The 19,155-nt window shown below is 48.1% G+C and overlaps 1 protein-coding gene across 1 annotated transcript in view; it reads left to right on the top strand.

The window, feature by feature from the left end:
* The window catches only part of LOC103824581 (uncharacterized), a 23,492-nt gene extending 10,011 nt beyond the window's left edge, over window positions 1–13,481 (top strand). Inside the window, exons 3-7 of the mRNA XM_050985527.1 lie at window positions 1,458–1,636; window positions 11,291–11,566; window positions 12,200–12,307; window positions 12,591–12,707; window positions 12,791–13,481. Of these exons, the coding sequence (XP_050841484.1) occupies window positions 1,458–1,636; window positions 11,291–11,566; window positions 12,200–12,307; window positions 12,591–12,706 (679 nt within the window). The 3' untranslated portion in view covers window position 12,707; window positions 12,791–13,481. The remainder of the gene's footprint in view (window positions 1–1,457; window positions 1,637–11,290; window positions 11,567–12,199; window positions 12,308–12,590; window positions 12,708–12,790) is intronic.
* Window positions 13,482–19,155: the final 5,674 nt, after the last annotated feature.

Genomic DNA, 19,155 nt, shown 5'->3' with positions numbered 1-19,155 from the left:
CAGCAGTCTGACACCTCTGCTTCCTGCTGGTGTTCTCTAGAGGTCAGGCTAAATATCTTAGTATGTCCCCATTCCTGATTTGTGATCAGAATGGTGTCTTCTGACGAATTTTGCCTTGGATTCACAGGTGAGAAACTGTGGTTTGGCTGAATTCTCTGATAAGCATTTCTCTTTTCCAAATGTCAGGAAATACTGAAGGAGGGGGGAAGGCTGGTAATGAAAAGTGGCATGTAGAAAATGACAGGAGGAAACCCAAGGCTCACCCAAGTGAGCACCACAATGTGTAGGTAATTCAGCTACAGACTTGTTTTATCTGGATCATATTCAGAATGCAGTGAGTGATGTGGGCCCTGATTGGGTGCAGGAAGGAGAACTACGTGGGGTTGCATTCAGCACATCATGTTTATTACATTTCTGAAAACATCCCATGAGCAATTCATCCACTTAAAGATGTGTAGAGCAACTCAGGATATGCAAGGAAGAGCAGAAATGGGCATATCCATCACAGAAACTCGTTAGCAGGATACTTAATTACCTGACTGCAAGGCAATTCCTCTTTCCCTCTTTCCCTTATATTTCAGTCAGCAGATGTTTCTGAACTGAAGTATTGGGAACCTGATCTTACCCTGCACAACTATTCAGGACTGGGGAGTGCAGAGCTCCTGGCAATGTCTGTCTTTCCAAAGCACAATTTGAAAACAGAGGGCAATTCCAGGATTTCTGTAGGGAGGGCCTTAGTTGATTCCTGTCTATTGCCAAAGCCTCCCACAACCAGGGCACTTCATCGTTTGTGACCTGTATTGAAACATAACCTGCAAGGAGACAGAGTAGAGACACCCCAGCCTGGTGGGCACCTCTAACAGCACTGTGCCCAGACAGTTTTATTTTGATGACTAATAGAGTTCCTGGCCATAGGGTTCCATCTCCCTGGGAGCACAACTAGATCATCCTTGGGAGAATATCTTTCTCTAACACTTGACAGGAGCCAGCTCTAGAGGCTGAGAGTTCCTGTCCTCTTCCCAATCGCCTTCTCTGTGCCCACAGCCCTGCACAATATCATCATGGGGAGCACCTTTGGGAACATACACAGGGTTGGGTCCCACAGCCACAGGAACAGCCCCAGCAGCCTTGGCACCAGTGGCTCCATACCTGATACAACTAATGCTGAGATCAGATTGGTCTCCAGCCCACTCTGGGCAGATCTGTTCTTATTTCAGCCCTTTATGCCCCACACTGGATGCCAAATGAGGCTGTTGTGGTTTAGGGATGGAATTTCCCAATTTAGTGCTCCCACTGAGCCACTCCAAAGCAAGCCTGAGGCTCTTTCACAGGATCACACAAAGTGTGAATATGGAGAAGGCTTAAGAGAAAGATGGGGACCACGCAGGGAGAGAGACAGCCAGGAGGGCACCAAGAGCTTCAAGTTCTGCTCCTGGTGCCCCACCTCTCCCCCTCAGTGTTGTCACAGGCAGAGGGAGGGACCAGCAGGGACTGAGCCTGAGAGCAGTGACAGAGGCCCAGGCAGGGCAGGTGTGGGCAGAGCTGGTGTGCAGGCACAGAGGAGCTGGAGAGAGGCCACTGAGAGCTGGCCTGGCCATGTGGAGAGCCCTGTGCGTGGGCTTCTTGCCCATTGTAGGTAAGTGAAGGCAAGGGCTGATGGCCCCAGGAGCTGAGCGTGGCCCTGGGCTCTGCAGGGCTCTGGGAGCTGTGCTGAGCGCTGGCAGCCAGAGCTGTGCCCCGGCTGGAGCTGCCCAGCCATGCCTGTGGAGCACGGGGAGAGCAGCCCTGCTCCTCTTGTGCCTCTGAGCTGGGCACCTCCATGCCAGCTGCCTCCTCTGCAGCCTGGGCACACGCTGGGCACCTCCCTGCTGCACTCAGATCTCGGGGCCCAGCGCTTTGCCCTGGCACTGGACACTGCTCCTGGGGCACTGCGGCCCCTCTGGCACAGACCAGCTGGGGCATGGCAGCACAGGGCACAAGCCCCACTGCCAGGTTTACTCTGCTCACCCAGAGCAGCTTCAGGGACAGGAGCGTGGGTGCCTCACCATCCTGTCTACGCAAGGATAAACGGATTTGTCCCACCATGGTGTAAATCCTTCCTCTTCTTTGGGGAAAATCAGAAAAAGCTTCCTCTCTGACAATGAAAAATGGGGAAATGTGGTGTTTCCTTCCTTGTGAGCCTTGCCAGCATCTACCAGCTCTGCCCATCTGTGTCAGCTGGCTTCTTAGAGGAGGATTTTGTCCTCCCACAGGTCCAGAGCCACTACCCAGCCCCTCCAGCATTGCTGTGACCTTTGCTGAATATTGGAGTGACTGTGGCTTGTTCTTGCGCCCTGCAGCAGTCACTGGCCAGGTGACCTTGGAGCAGAACCCCAGGGCAGTGACCGTGCAAGAGGGAGATGCAGTTACATTTGAGTGCAGCATGAAGGGAGGTTCTCTGAGCAGCTACTACATGTACTGGTACCGTCAGGGACGACGGGGAATGGAATGGATTTCCAGGGATGGTTATAGCTATGGAGAAGTTTTCCAAGGTCGCTTTAAGGCAACAGAAGACAGCTCTGAGAATAGATTTCCACTGCAGATCCTGGCAGCACAGCAAGGAGATGCAGCAACGTATTACTGTGGAGCAAGGATCACCCTGGAGCAGCTCTCCAGCAGAGTGAACCAAAAACCAACAAATAAGGAAGACAGATCTCTCAGCAATTCTTTCTGGCAGCTGCTCCCCAGGGCTCTCGTCAGGCAATGGCAGGTGCAGGAAATGTCCCTCTGGCTGGGTGGCACTAAAAGGCACTGCAGGGAGGGTGCTGGAAGGGCTGGTGCCATTGATGGTGCAGGAGGATCTGTCCTGGGAACTGCAGAGGCTGCAGTTTGGGGAAGTGCAGGTTTGGTGCACCTTGCCTGGGCTCCTGTCTGGCATGGCCTCATTTCTCCTCAGTGCCTTGGCTGCAGAGCCATGGGATGATGGGCATGTGCTGCTGGAGTTTCCAGAGTGCTGTGGTGGGTGCAGCCAGGCTGTTTAGGAAAGCCACATCACCAGGGATGACATTGCTCTACAGGGTGGCGGCTACAGAGCACCTGACCAGGAAGAAGGAGTTGAGGTGTGGTGAATTGGCTTTGGTTTTCCTCCAGGGGCTCAGCAAGCTGCTGTCCTAGTGCCCCTATTCCTCAGTTAGAAAATAATTTCATAGGGGGAAAATAATGCAATTTAGGCTTGTGGGTTGAGAAAAGGACATGCCAGAGGAATGCCACCATGGGGAGATACATGGACTTTGAGAAATGAAGTTATTTTTTTTGTGAATCAAATCAGAGTAGGATAATGGGGAAAAAAAGGACACATCTAAAGACTTCTCATCTACCCAATCATTGCACAGCAATGGGGAATGCAACCATCTGTTCATAACCCATTTTCTCTGCCACTTCTTCCTTATCATGCCCTTCTCCTTCTCCACAGTGTGGTGTCCACACCAGAGGACACATTTCTCCAGGAATTTTTCCACTTTGGTTCTTTGCCTTGACTGCAGTTCTTCACACCCTCCTCCAGTCTGGGTCTGTAGTTTGCCGGGCCATCCTTCAGGAATAGACTGCTTGAGGGTGGATCCCTGCAGGTGCTCCCAGAGAAGCTGCTATGACATGGGCTACTTCTTCCATGAGACCACAGTTCCTGTCAGAAATGGGCTCCAACGTGAGCTCTGCATGGAGTCCCAGACCTGCGCAGGACATGTCCAGTTGCTTCTGTGTGGAGAACTCTTTGGGCTGTAGGGCCAATATCTGCTCCACCATCACTTGACATCACCTGCACCATCCTGGTCTTCACCATGCACATCAAGGGGAGTCTCTGCTCTGGCACCTGGAGTACCTCCCTGCCCCTGACCTCATGGACACTCAGCACAGATTTGGGAAGTGGGAACCTTGCTTAGCCACGCTTACAGCATTCTACAGTGAGGCAAAGAGCTTTGGTGGATGAGAAGAAGGTGCATGTTGTGTATTCTGCATTGAGTTGTGCTCACAGCAGTGACTTCTCTGGAACTTTGTGGACAAAATCCATTCTTATGGACTAGAAAACAGCACAGTTACAGGTTTCTTTCAGGAGTAGATATTGTGTGCTCCATCTTCTCCCCCTGATCTCTGGGAAATGAAATTGCTGAAGGCTGATCTGGCTGCTGAAGCCTGAGGTGAATGAAGCATTCAGGACCTCAGCCCTGTCCCATATCCTCTGTCACCTGGTCCCCATCCCATTCAGCACTGGGCCCACCTTTTCCCAGCCTCGTTTGTCCATGCAGCCTCCTGGCATGTTGTCCTGACTCCTTGCTCACTGGGGAGGAACCCTCTTCAGCCCAGCACTGCTGGGACTGGGGACTGCTGTGTCCCCTGCTGGGCTCCCAAGGCTGGGAAGGACATGGACAGAGGGGAACAAATGCAATGAAGGGCCATGAACACAAGGGAGGGAACAGCTGACATATAAGGGGAGCCTGGGAGATCTGGGTGCATTTAGTACAGACAAGAAATTGCTGACAGGGAAATTTGTCACACAAATCCCTTGCAGTCCTCCAGCACTGGCAAGAGGTTTCTGCAAGAGAGAAAGAAAGAGATTCTACTCATCATTTCCCAGTTGAATTTCCTCCCATCTACTCTGCCCAGGATTGCAGCCCCCAATAACAAGCCGTGAACAGCCACAGACTTGTCAAACTCCAGGAAGCAGCCAATAGACTGGAGAAATGAGAATGCTTGTTCTTCCCCTTCTTTCTAAAGCCATGTGTTTAGGCAAATTATATAAAAGCAACTTCTCTTGGTAATATTGCTCTAAGCATTGTCCTGTGGCAAGGAACTTACAGGCAACAAAATAGAGAAAAATTCCCAGAGAGAAAGAAAAGGAAAAAAATCCTAACCTCCACCAACTGTTACTGTTGAAAACATCCCTGATTATTGCAGGAGGATCAGGAAAATGCTCCACAATTGCAGGCTACCACTAATTATATGACTAAGGTAATAATCAAGTTGGAAGCCAACTTCAGTCAACTATAACAACAGCAAATAGAGTCAATTAAAGCACCATCAGCTGAACCAAAAGAAATCCTGAACAATTCTTAAACATGGACTGATCTTTCCTCTGGCATGCAAATAGGCTTTGAGGAGAGTACTGCTTGAAGGTCTAGAAGACTTAGAAAATAGAGGATGAAAATAACTTGAAAATTTATAAGCTTGATCGATGCTTCCCAGAAAACCTCTCAAGCATTTAACCCTAACTCTATTGTTGTGTGTTAAAAAACAAACCAGTAACCAGATCGTTTCTGTGAGGCACTGCCAACAACAATATTCCTTTCCAAAGTGTGAGAGCAATATTCGAGTTGATGAACAATAACTGTTCCCTATGCCAAAAAAAACAAGGATGATAATGATATATTTAGTGTAGAGAATCCTCTGGAACATTGTTAGATGTTCACAAGTAGAGCAGTGTAGAGGGACAGGAAAACCAAAGGCAGCACTACAAAGACATGAAAGAGGAGACATCACCTGGCACTGCAAACCCCCCCAGATGTTTGTGTAGAACTGTCTAGCACAGTGTGGGCTACGTACCACAGTGACTGAAAACAACTGAACCACCACAGACAAACTGTCTCCCTCCCTTCTCCTTAAGGAGGAAACACAGTGGCCCTATTTAATCTATTTTCCTTATCCAGCTGTGTGCACATACACAAATTTGATTTACCAGAATTACTGAAACAGCAGAACACCCCACCTAATTTTCCAAGACCAATTTCTTCCCCATTCAACCTCAGATCTTGGCTCTTGCAAACAGGTCATTTTAGACATTTGATCATCATGGCCAGTTGAACAAGCTGGCAGAACCTTCTGTATTTACCAGTTATGAGTTTATTCAGGAGCCCTTTGTTCATCCTTTTGGACATCTGACACAAAGCTTGTCTTACTGCTTTGTCAAGAGGAACCATTCCTGAGGTTCAAAGAGGTAATCTCTGAACAGGAGCACCTCTCCTAGACCCCTCCTCTGTCCAGGACCATAACCCATGGGATTCCTCCCAGAAGATCCCAGATTCTGCTCTCCTGAAGCCCAGGGCTCCAGTCCTGTTTTTGCATTGCTCTCCTCTCCCAGGATGCTGAGCTCAAAGAGTGCATGGTCACTGCAGCCAAGGCCACCCCAACCACCTCACATCCAGCACCAATTCTTCCTCAGTGGCACACAGAGGTCCAGCTCAGCAGCCATTTGTGTTAGTAAGTTTGCATCAGTACATGCCAGAAAACTCCTGGCTGTGTGTGCCCAGCTGTGCTGTCCTGCCATCAGACACCTGACACACTTCTGGCACCCCATGAGGACCAGAGCCCAGGATGTCCCATTCTCCCATGAAAGCCTCACCTGTTTCTTCCCATTCCTCTCATGTTTTCTACCCACATTTCTGTCTTGGGAAGGGTTTAAATTCCCTATCCATTCATATTTTTGTTTTTGTTTTGTGTTCAGAATGGTCATTGCCTCCCCTGGCTCAGGAAGTATCACAATGTGTGAGGGGCAGCAGGGATGCCCTGAGAGTTGGGGGCCAGGGGCTGCTGCTTCCTTCCAGAGGGGCTGCTCAACTCAGGAGCCACAGGCAAGGGCATCTGACTGGAGACACTGTTGCCCTGTGCTTTTTGCCTGTGTTTCTTTCTTTCTTTTCCTTTGGCACTGTGAGTAGGGATTGCCAGCTTGATTCCCTGCACCTTTGTGGCTTGTGAGCCCAGAGCCGGTGTGTGCTGCACCAGGAGCCGGGAGGCAGGAGCACACTGGGCCACTCCCTGTGCTGATCCCAGGATCAGCTGTGGCCAGTGAGCTGTCCAAAGGAGCAATCCCCCTTCCTGCCCTGCAGTTATCTGTCCACTGCTTCAGGGATTTTTGTGACACTATAACTTGACACCCCTTGTCTGCCCAGACACCCATATCTCCTGCCACAGCTTCAGAGTTTCTCCTACACTTGGTTAAACACTGAGGTGAGTGTTTTCACCTGTGCCGTTGCAGCCTGCTGCTCCAAGGTTCCTACTAGAGCTGGTCTGGCTATACAGAGGGGCACTGGGACCAGGTGCTCCTGTGGGACTGTAAAGGGAGCCCCTTCTCCATCTCTCCTGCCTGCCCACCCACCGGTACCCACGGGCAGAGAGGCGGCCGAGCTCGCACCACAGCGCCCCCTGCTGGTGCAGAGGAATCATCGCACCCACCATGCCCCGCCAGGAGCCAGCAGCGCCCCTGCTGGCTGTGCCCGGAACTGCAGCAAAGGGGAAAGCGCCTGCGGCCGAGAGAGGCCGGGACTCGTGTGAGGTTCTGATTGGTGTTAATGCTGCTGTTGTTTGTTTGGGTTTTTATACATACACATACTAGTAAAGAACTGTCATTCCTTCTCCCATATCTTTGCCAGAATGCCCAGTAATTTCTAAGTTATATAAATTTGAAGGGAAGGGGGTCATATTTTCCTTTCCAAAGGAGGTTTCCACCTTCCTTGGCAGACATCTGTCTTGCAAACTAGGACAGCCACCACCACCTGTGTGAGGCAGCACAGGCAGCAGATAGGGCAGCCACAAACTCTCTCAGAATCCATTTATTTCCATGGCCTTGCTAACCTGAAAGAATCCCTGAACAACAGCAAGGCAGAGGCAAGCAGAGACACTGGCATCTAAACTGGGTCCATGCTAGAGCATCCCTGGATGCAGTTCACCCTGGGCTATCAAGGGTAATTCCCCACTAGAAGGTCACTTCAGCAATTTACGACCCTCCTCTGTGTCTTCTGCTTTTAATCCATTCCTCCCAACACCCTCACAGCCAGCCTGCTACATCCCAGAACTCCATTCACACTACCACTAGTACCTACAAGAAGAGAAGTAGGGGGAATAGAGTGCATTGTAAGGAATGCTCTGAAATAACACCAGAGGTACAGATTATTTGTCTGCTTTCTATCCTCCTTAACTCCCTCAGAATTTTCAGAGGTCTTGTGTAATCCCCAAGTTCTCATTTACAACTCAGCCTCTCTGATATTATTTGAGATCCTTCCTCGAAAGCCATATGGTGTTTCCTCATGTTGTGTGTTGGGTCTTAAACCACTGAAGATGTCATGTGACTGCCTGTATAATCCAAAATCCTGTGTAGTGGAACAGAGACGGTTTTTGTTATGAAATATATCACTGTGCATGGGCTGGGTACCACAATGGTATAAACAGCACAGGGACCTGTACAAAAAACAAAAAGAGGGAATGATGGTGAGAAATTTTGAGAAGGAAAGGAGATGGGTGACTCTAATGATTAAGAACAGAAGAACAACATTCTTCCTCTATTTCCTTTTATCCTGGACACATAAAAGAGCTCATGAAGGTTCTGAAAGGTGGAAGAGAGGGAGAAGTTGAAAATTCTATATTCAACCAAGCTATTTGAAATCAGTGAAAAATTCAATTAACGTTTTGTCCCTTTCCAATTTTGGAAGTAAATCTACCTCTGGATCCTCTCATGGACTTGCACCCATGGATAATTTGGACTAATGGCTTTTCATCACCTGTTTTTACAACACTTTTGAACACCACGAGGAAGGAGTGAGTTATTGGAATAGGTCTTAGCAGTGTGAGGATAGCTAAGCTTATATTTGGACCAGGGACGATTTTCACAGTTCTACCAAGTAAGTGACATTCTTATTTCTAAAACTTCATTTAAATTAATGTGGGGGAGAACAAGGGAATTTAAAGGCTTGGGTTCACTGAAAGGATTTTCAGCTGCAATAATCCCTTGAATGCACTCCCTCTCCAGCCTGGCTTTCAAGCCAAACCCTCAGCTTGGATCTGCTCAGGAAGGTTTCCCAGGAACAACTGGGCTGACTCTGCACAGCACCATTATTCCATGATCCCCAAACACCAGCAGGGCACTGCTTAGCATGTGATAACTTATTCCCACTTTGGGCAGCACTCTGGCCCAAATTTACTGTCCAGTGTCCAATTCTCCAGTGGGCTTGCACTGACTGACTTGGGGCAGGAATGCAGAGCTCAGTGAGGAGCTCCCAGCATGGTTTTGAGGAGTTTTGAGACAGATCTGTGACTCCTGGTTGGAGAAGTTCTGGTTTGACACTGGCAGCACACTGACAGTGTGCCCAGGTAAGGAATTCCACTGCCCTGGGGACAGAGCAGGGAGGAGGTGAAATAGCCTTGGGCTTAAATTCTCACAAGTGCCTCATATCCAAGAGCTCCTGGAATGGAAGACAATTGGCTGCCAAGTTGTGTGGGTTCTGAAAAGAGCAATGTGGGCAGTAGGGATTATAAGAAGCATTCGTTATTCCTAACTTTCTTTATAATTCCGTGATGAACAATAAGAGTGCCTGTCACTACAAGCTTTTCTAGGGAAATGTGAGTGTTGGGGTGGCCGAGGGGTTTTTGATGTTGATCTCTGTGATCTTAAAGTATCAGGTGCATCCCTCAGGAATTGTTGCTGTGCTTTCAGAGGTCTGCATGACTTTAAAGTGTGGCACCAACATCCCATGTTATTTTACATCCTAAAACCTCCTGCTCTCCTTTCAGAAAATGACGTGGGACTGCCTTGGATGCTGTCTAATATCTCTCCACGTCTGTAGGATATGTTGCATTGGAATAAATGTGCATTTGGGAACAATTTCAGTGCACATCCAGTTCCAAAGGGACAAGGAATGTAAATTTACCATTGTGGAGGAAGACCTCTTCTTTCCATGCTGTTCAGTAATTTTCTTTTTCTAGCTACTGACAGGGTATTTTCAGAGGTTCACAGAGACTCTAGAATTATGTTTGATAGTAAAAGACATTAAACCTAGAGTATCAAAGTCCATTTCAAGTTTCCTGGAATACTTAATAAGTTGAAGACAAAGCTTATAGGAGGGGAGCTACCTCCTTCTTTGAGTTCTGAATTCACTTGGGAGCTACTACTTCAAATATGCATTTTAAGGTGTTTACAGCACAAATACTTTACTATCCCATCTTTTGCCAGTACCCCAAATCAAAATGACATAAAATAACCACCATGAGTGTCACTGTGGGATACTCCAGGCATATTCTGTTGGATACTTCCAGATTAAACAGTCATGAAAAATGCTAAGGCCCATTACTTTCTGGAATATAGGGCTCACCCTGGGACTTTATAAGATGAAAGCAAAGGTGAAGAACAAATTTTTCTCTGAACAAATTTGAATATAAACATAAAATTCTAATGCCGCCCAGAAGCAAACAGTGGTAGGAATTTTTGGCTGCCAGGTAATGCAAACTAATGGGACTCGGGTGAGCATTCTGGGGTCAGATAAAAGAAATCTTCTGCTCTCTGAACCACAGTTGCACTGTGTACATTATTGCTTGCTGATGATCCTGCCCAGGAGCTATTGCAGAGAAGCAGCCTGTTTGTGTTCTGGCTGTTTGGGAAGCCTGGAGAGGAGACCACATGAAAAGCCTTTCAAGGCCTTCTCAGAGAACACAGAATGCACAGGACTGACAGGCTCTGGCCAAGCCTGGTACAACAGATGGGAAGGAAATGTTGGATTTCTGGTGGGTGGCTGGAGGTGTGGACAAGTGTGTAGTTCTGCCTGTTGGATCAGGAGAGCTGACCCATGAAGTTGTGGCACAGCACAATTTGGCTTTCACCTCAGTTCCTCAGCAGTGGCATGGGGCTGATGGGGAAAGGGTGTAAAATCTGAGCTCCTTGATCAAACTTCCATCAGTACCCTGGGATGAACAAAATGTTAGAGCTCAGGGATCTCTGGACCCACCTGCAAGGCAGACACCACACAAAATGAAAAGCCTCATGCACCTCTCTTTACCCAACAGACCCCTCAAGATGCTCCTGTCAAAGCAGACACGTCAATCTTGGTGGATGTGTCTGACAGCCTTTCATAAGCTGAGCCCTTTCTGGCAAGGAGGGCTGCTGGAGGATTCCTTTCAGTTCTATGGTTTTAGACTAATTCAAATTGTCTGAGTTAAATCCTGACATTGGTTTTTGAGATCACCTTTGATTCTCCACATATAACCTGACCTAGAGGCACACATTTTCTCTAATGAACAAACCATGCTACCACAATGATTTGTTGGCAATAAAATTCTTTTGACACCATTGTTTTCATGTAAGACAGCTGATGGCAAGTTTAAGAAATCTTCTTTTGTTACTTGTACCACTAATGCCAACGAAGAGTGACATAAAAGACAGTAAATGAGAATGAGACAAAGTAGTCACAAGTGGAGTACATGTGAATTTTGGGTCACTCAGCACCCGGGCAAGCCTGCAGTAAAATCAATCCTGTCCAAACCTTGCTTTTCTTTTCAGACATTTCAAAAACTTCTGACCCCCAAGTCATTGTGATGAAATCAAAGAAACTGGAAGGAGGTGGCAGCTCTGGGAACGCAGCTTGTTTGGCAAGGAACTCCCCTACAAAGAACATCAGCTTGGAGATGCCCTCGCAGGAGGTGGTCTATGAACAGGGCACACCCATTTTGACCTCAGAGGGGCTGTACAGTGCAATTAAAGTGGTCAGGGTGACAGAAGACACAGAGGTGACCTGCACGGCCCAATTCGACAACCGCACGATAACAGCACAGCCAGGTACAGTTTGGTGGCACAGCTGTCACCTGTTTCTGGAGACAGTGGCCTGTGGGGGGCTTGGTGTTCTCCTTCAGGACAGCACTGCCCTGGGCAGCCAGCAGAAATAAGAATGACATGCGGGATTTCAGCAGGGAGAGCTGAAGAATATTTCAAAGCATCTAAAAGAAATGGTTTTTCAACTGTTTAATGACTTTGAGATACTTTTTTGGGAAGGACAGGGAGGACACCATCTATTTCTTTAAAATGTGAATTTCCTTTTGATGGAATATTTTGCCTAGAGTAGGAAACCCCCTTCAGCACAAGCTGGAGCAGCCCTTCCAACACCAACACAAAGTTAAAGGGGGGGTGTGTTGTAGGGTATTTTAATTAAAATAGTCATATTTGGTGGGTTTCCTCTTTTAGTCTTGAAGGTCATTCAAATAGTAAAACCAAACCACTGCAGGACTTCTTCTGTCTCCTGCAACTGCATGGAGAAATTGTCTCTTCAAATTCATGTCGCAATTAATGTTGACCAGCTGAGCCCCAATCTGTACTTTCCTCTGATTTTCTGTGAGAAATGTCTTCTGAACATTTCTTAAATCCTGTATAAATGGTGGATATAGTTTAAAATGCCTTTTCCTTATCATGCTACAGAAGAGGAGGCTGAAGAACCAGTAAGAGGGTTTGGGGAACCAAACAGAACCAGAACAGTGTCAGGGGCCACTGACAGGGTTTGCAACAGCACAGAGCCCTCAGCACAAGGTGAGTTCCCCAAACAGGGTGTGAAGTTACATTGCTCTCTGGGGGATAAAGGCATGGAAATGTATTTTCTCCAGGGCAGAGGACTCAGAACACAACACATTCAGCACACACAAGCTGCTGCTCCAAGGTTGCTCCCCTGTTGATGCCATGTTCTCTCTTGGCTGTTCCTTTGCTGCTCTTCCTTTCCCTGAAAATGTTCCCTGTGGATTTCCCACTTCCTGCCAAGATCACAACATCAAAACCTGGACCATGATCTCTCCCCTCTTCTCTGGTCACTGAGCAGATGCTGGAGGGCAGAGAGTGAACATGCTGTCCATGGCTGTGTTGGGTTTGAGAGTCCTGCTGGCAAAGAGCATCGCCTTCAATGCCCTCATGAGCATCAAGCTGTTTCTTTTCTGAGGTAAGGGAGCTCACAGAACTCAAACACTGGTTCAGACGCCCAATGTCATTAAATGTACTTTAAACCTCCCTTTGCTCCTCCAGACATGGGGAATGAACCCGAAGAAGAGCAGGAAAGAACGTGAACCAGCAGCACAAGGGGGTGGAACAAGCAGGGCCAGAGCTGCTGGCAGAGACCACCCAGGACACAAGGCAGCACCTTCCCCTGAAGACATGCAACACTGTTCACTCCTGCCTGGCCAGCTGATTTACACTGAAGACTTTTAAGTGCTTTTGCTGTTTCCTCTCCTCTGAACACTGAGGAGAGTGGATTTATCCTCATCCTCCTGCTAAGTTGATCCCCCCACTGTCCTGGCATTTGCACACAATTATCCAACCTGCTTCAATAGCTTTGAAACCTCCAGTGCTCACTGCAGATAGATGGCCTTTGAAAAGCACCTTTCCCAGGCATGTTGTGTTACTGCCTGTGGAACTGGAGTAGCACTGCTGAGGCAATTCCAGCCCAGGAGATGCCATTTGTAGATTTGGGTTTTAGATAGTTTCAATACCCAAAAGTGTGTAAAGGAGAAAAGAAGAGCTGTGTAGAATCTGGAATGATTTAACTAAACAGATATTGTTATTTCTTGATTAAGCCTGTATTTCTTCTGCCAAATGGTTTGCATGTCCATTTTGGGTTCCTGCAGTAGTGAGAAAAATAATGTAGCGCTAGGGAAAAATGCTGTTCGGTTTCTGTGCTTTTTATTTTAAAACTGGGATGGGATTGCTGAAATCCAACTGCCCTACAAACCTACTGGGATCAGAAAGAAAAGCTTTAATAATGTAGATTTCCTGTTGGCTGAATTTGTCTTTTGCAGACTTTGTGCAGGGAAGGGTCTCTCTGGCACATTCAGGAGCTTCAGTGAGGAGAGTCCTGGCTGAAGGCACGAGGGAGGAAAATGCTCCTGTCAGCAGAGAAGAAACCCTGCTGTTGATTTGCACTCAGGGATAGGAGGAAGAGGCCACCAGAGAATAATTTGGGGGGGTTTGATGGAGTGATAGTTTCCATGGCAACTTGGTTCTTACCTAACAGAGCCCAGCCCACACCTTCCCCAGCTCATGCCCCTCTCACAAGCTACAGGCAGGATGCTGTGGTCACCATTTCTGACTCAGTTCCACCAGGCAGCATCAACCCTCCCCTGCTTTTGAAAACACAAGGTAACCACATCCTGAGGGGGAAATAAGGCTTTGCTCCCCCTGCCTGAGCTCCTGCAGCCTTCAAGAGAGCCTCTGCACAGGGCACAGCAAGGGCTGCTGCACTGAGCTTGCTCAGCTCAGACCCTCAGGCCCTGCAGACACCAGGGAAGAGCCTCAGCCCTTGCAGAAACTCTGTGAAATTTGCATGGCAAATGCAAATCCAGTGAAATGCTCATTTAGTGCACTCTACCACCAGAACATCAATCAGGGGGAACTGTTCACCAATATTTCTATCCTGATGATACTATGATACCCAGAACCTTTTTCTCAAGCACTCACACACCATTTCCCAACCTCTCAGGCAGATTTCTATTTTGAGAATACTCCCTCAGACCAAACCAGTGGAATCAGATGCACAGGAGGGAAAGGTCATTAAAATACCTTCTATTAAAAAAAGGATATTTGCATGTGGAATTATCCTGACATCGGAAAAAACAATATTGTCCTGGTTCCAAAATAATGGAGGATAATTATAAGGAGAACTCTTTGGTACAATACATTTTTATAGTGCTACTTCTCTTCTCCTAGAGATTAATTTGCATCCATATTTGATTGTGCTCCCAGCCTGTGCAAATCTCCAGGGGTTCAGCCACTGTCCCTGGAGCCATTCAAAAGCCACCTGGACATGGTCCTTGGCAAACAGCTCCAGACAGTCCTGCTAGAGCAGGGGACACCCAGCCACCTCCAGAGGTCCCTTCCAACCTCAATCCTTCTGTGTTTCTGTCACACCTTTCTCATACTGGGAGCAATGAGAACAAGTTCAAAAATTTCTTTATATACCTTAGTCAGGGGTTTTGTTCAGCTTTGCCCAGGGGGAAAGGAACTGAAGTTTCTTTTCAAAGGACTGCTGAAGCACTCCAGGCCTGATGAGCTTCACATCCCAGCAGACTGGGAGCAGCACAGAAGATACACAAAAGATAATGACCATTAATGAACATCAGCTCCAAACATCAACCCTGGCATGGTCAGAGACACCTGGTCTGGGAAAAGATCAATGAGAGAACCAAGAATGAGAACCAAAATAACATCAAAGGTGAAGGGATCAATAGAAAACCAAATACTACAAACTGTGGAACTTGGGAGCAATGAGCATGGAACCAATGAATTTCCCTGGGTTTTCACTGTGGAAGTACAAGAAAACTCCAGTAAAACTTTGTGGGATGGAAGTATTTTCTCTGCACAACCCATGCAATGTTTGGATGAAATTATTCTATTACATATCTTGGCCAGAATAAAGTAATGCCTTGATTCTCTAACACTAAAAATGTCGTAGGAGGGTTTATGTTTTTCCCACAGTTTGGGAAACAGAACCAGGCACAATGTGAACTTCAATTAAACCTTAAAGTCATTTCAGGAAAATTTTCACCTCTAGCACATTATTTTTCCTGCCCCTAAGTGGTCACACACAGAGTGTGGTATCTGACATCTGCCCTGCTGAGCAAGTCAAAATGGTGAGAGCTCTCTCCAGGGGCAGAGAACATTAAAAGCATCCTGAAAGAATAAAGCTCTCTCCAAGTGGTTACATGGGAAAACATCATGAAGAACTCCATGACAATGGGCAATACTAAATATCTTTTTGTGCCACTGAATCCTTCTGCTGTCTTGTACAGCACTGAAAGTACAATCTAATAATCACTTTACCCTGTCTGCTGGGTATAATCAAACTTGTCTGGTTTGTGTCCCAAAATACCAAACGTTCCTGGTAAAGTTAGATCTATTGATGTAAACTGAGCTTCTTTCTCTGGTCTCTCCTGCTACCTTCTGGCCAAAGTGTTTATTGTTCTCACAACTCTTTCAAATTTATGAAATCCAGCAAAGAGCTCAAACAGGAGATAAACAGCAAAACCCCAACCAACCATAGAAACCACCCAAACACCACAAGAAGGGTTGTGCCTGGTCATGCCACAAATGAAACTTCTTTGCTCTTCTTTTTGCATTCTGCCCATGCCAGCAGGAGAAGTTAGAAACTCTTGCAAAGTGATACAGAGGCTTTGGAAAGACCAGGACCAGGGAAGCTGAAAGAGCTGAAAAAGAAAGGTGAGATTCAGAGAAGCTTCAACTGAACTTCAAACTAAAGCAGGGTTAGAGCTGGAAGTTATTTGGAACAGAAGAATTGGAGTAAAATATGGGAAGCACTTGCAGCACTGCTTTCAAAATTCCTTAGGAACCTCAATCTGAAATACTGCAGCAGTCTGACACCTCTGCTTCCTGCTGGTGTTCTGTAGAGATCAGGCTAAATATCTTAGTATGTCCCCATTCCTGACTTGTGATCAGAATGGTGTTTTCTGATGGATTTTGCCTTGGATTCACAGGTGAGAAACTGTGGTTTGGCTGAATTCTCTGATAAGCATTTCTCTTTTCCAAATGTCAGGAAATACTGAAGGAGGGGGGAATGCTGGTAATGAAAAGTGGCATGTAGAAAATGACAGGAGGAAACCCAAGGCTCACCCAAGTGAGCACCAAAATGTGTAGGTAATTCAGCTACAGACTTGTTTTATCTGGATCTTTTTCAGGATGCAGTGAGTGATGTGGGCCCTGATTGGGTGCAGGGAGGAGAACTACGTGGGGTTGCATTCAGCACATCATGTTTATTGCATTTCTGAAAACCTCCCATAAGCAATTCATCCACTTAAAGATGTATAGAGCAACTCAGGATATGCAAGGACGAGCTGAAATGGGCATATCCATCACAGAAACTCATTATCAGGACACTTGTTTACCTGACTGCAAGGCAAGTTTTCTTTCCCTCTTTCCCTTATATTTCAGTCAGCAGATGTTGTCTGAAGTATTGGGAACCTGATCTTCCCCTGCAAAACTATTCAGGACTGGGGAGTACAGAGTACCTGGTAAAGTCTGTCTTTCCAAAGCACAGCTTTGACAACAGATGTCAATACCAGGATTTCTGTAGGAAGGGCCTTAGTTGATTCCTGTCTATTGCCAAAGCCTCCCACAACCAGGGCACTTCATCGTTTGTGACCTGTATTGAAACATAACCTGCAAGGAGACAGAGTAGAGACACCCCAGCCTACATTATATGGGCACCTCTAACAGGCATTATGTACACACCATGTTATTTGGATGACAAATAGAGTCTCTGGCCAAGGGGTCCATCTACCTGGGAGCACTAATGGATCATCCTTGGGAGAATATCTTTCTCTAACACTTGACAGGAGCCCCCTCTAGAGGCTGAGAGTTCCTGTCCTCTTCCCAATCCCCGTCTCAGTGCCCACAGCCCTGCACAATATCATCATGGGGAGCACCTTTGGGAACATACACAGGGTTGGGTCCCACAGCCACAGGAACAGCCCCAGCAGCTTTGGCACCAGTGGCTCTATACCTGATACAACTAATGCTGAGATCAGATTGGTCTCCAGCCCACTCTGGGCAGATCTGATCTTATCTCAAGTTTTCATGCCCCACACTGGATGCCAAATGAAGTTGTTGTGGTTTAGGAATAGAATTTCCCAATTTAGTGCTCCCACTGAGCCACTCCAAAGCAAGCCTGAGGCTCTTTCACAGGATCACACAAAGTGTGAATATGGGTAGGGCTTAACAGAAAGATGGGGATGACCCAGTGTGAGAGACAGCCAAGACGCCACCAAGAGCTTCAAGTTCTGCTCCTGGTGCCCCACCTCTCCCCCTCAGTGTTGTCACAGGCAGAGGGAGGGACCAGCAGGGACTGAGCCTGAGAGCAGTGACAGAGGCCCAGGCAGGGCAGGTGTGGGCAGAGCTGGTGTGCAGGCACAGCAGGAGCTGGAGAGAGGCCACTGAGAGCTGGCCTGGCCATGTGGAGAGCCCTGTGCGTGGGCTTCTTGCCCATTGTAGGTAAGTGAAGGCAAGGGCTGATGGCCCCAGGAGCTGAGCGTGGCCCTGGGCTCTGCAGGGCTCTGGGAGCTGTGCTGAGCGCTGGCAGCCAGAGCTGTGCCCCGGCTGGAGCTGCCCAGCCATGCCTGTGGAGCACGGGGAGAGCAGCCCTGCTCCTCTTGTGCCTCTGAGCTGGGCACCTCCATGCCAGCTGCCTCCTCTGCAGCCTGGGCACACGCTGGGCACCTCCCTGCTGCACTCAGATCTCGGGGCCCAGCGCTTTGCCCTGGCACTGGACACTGCTCCTGGGGCACTGCGGCCCCTCTGGCACAGACCAGCTGGGGCATGGCAGCACAGGGCACAAGCCCCACTGCCTGGGACAGCCCTTTGTCTTTGCTCTGCTCATCCAGAGCAGCTTCAGGGACAGGAGAGTGGGTTCCTCACCATCCTGTCTTGGCAAGGACAAAGGGATTTGTCCCCCCATGGTGCAAATCCTTCCTGCTTCTTTGGGGAAAATCAGAAAAAGCTTCCTGTCTGACAGGAATATGAGGGAAATGTGGTGTCTCCTTCCTTGTGAGCCTTGCTAGCTGCCACCAGCTCTGCCCATTTGAGTTAGCCGGATTGAAAGAGGAGCATTTTTTCCTAGCACTGATCCAGTTCCCATCCAAAGACCCATCAGCATTGCCCTAACCTTTGCTAGATCTTGGAGTGACTGTGGCTTGTTCTTGCTCTCTGCAGCTGTCACTGGCCAGGTGACCTTGGAGCAGAACCCCAGGGGACTGACGGTGCAAGAAGGAAATGAAGTCAGCTTGGGGTGCAGCAGGAAGGAAGGTGATATGAGCAGATACTACATGAACTGGTACCGTCAGGGCCCACGGGGCATGGAATGGATTTATGAGGAACGTGATGATTATGGAAAAGGCTTCCGAGATCATTTTAAGGGACGTGAGAAGCTCCAGAACAGCTCACACTGCAGATCCTGGCAGCAGAGCTAGGTGATGCAGCAATGTAATACTGTGGAGCAAGAATCACCCTGGAGCAGCTCTCCAGCAGAGTGAACCAAAAACCAACAAATGAGGAAGACAGATCTCTCAGCATTTCTTTCTGGCAGCTGTTCCCCAGGGCTCTTCTCAGGCAATGGCAGGTGCAGGAAACGTCCCTCTGGCTGGGTGGCACTAAAAGGCACTGCAGGGAGGGTGCTGGAAGGGCTGGTGCCATTGATGGTGCAGGAGGATCTGTCCTGGGAACTGCAGAGGCTGCAGTTTGGGGAAATGCAGGTATAGTGCACGTTGCCTGGGCTCCTGCCCAGCACAGCCTCAATTCTCCTCAGTGCCTTGGCTGCAGAGCCATGGGATGATGGGCATGTGCTGCTGGAGTTTCCAGAGGGCTGTGGTGGGTGCAGCCAGGCTGTT

The sequence above is a fragment of the Serinus canaria genome, chromosome 27 (assembly GCF_022539315.1).
Source record: "Serinus canaria isolate serCan28SL12 chromosome 27, serCan2020, whole genome shotgun sequence".
Taxonomy (NCBI): domain Eukaryota; kingdom Metazoa; phylum Chordata; class Aves; order Passeriformes; family Fringillidae; genus Serinus; species Serinus canaria.
Note: the sequence above shows the minus strand (reverse complement) of the source record. Positions and strands in the feature narration are given on the sequence as shown.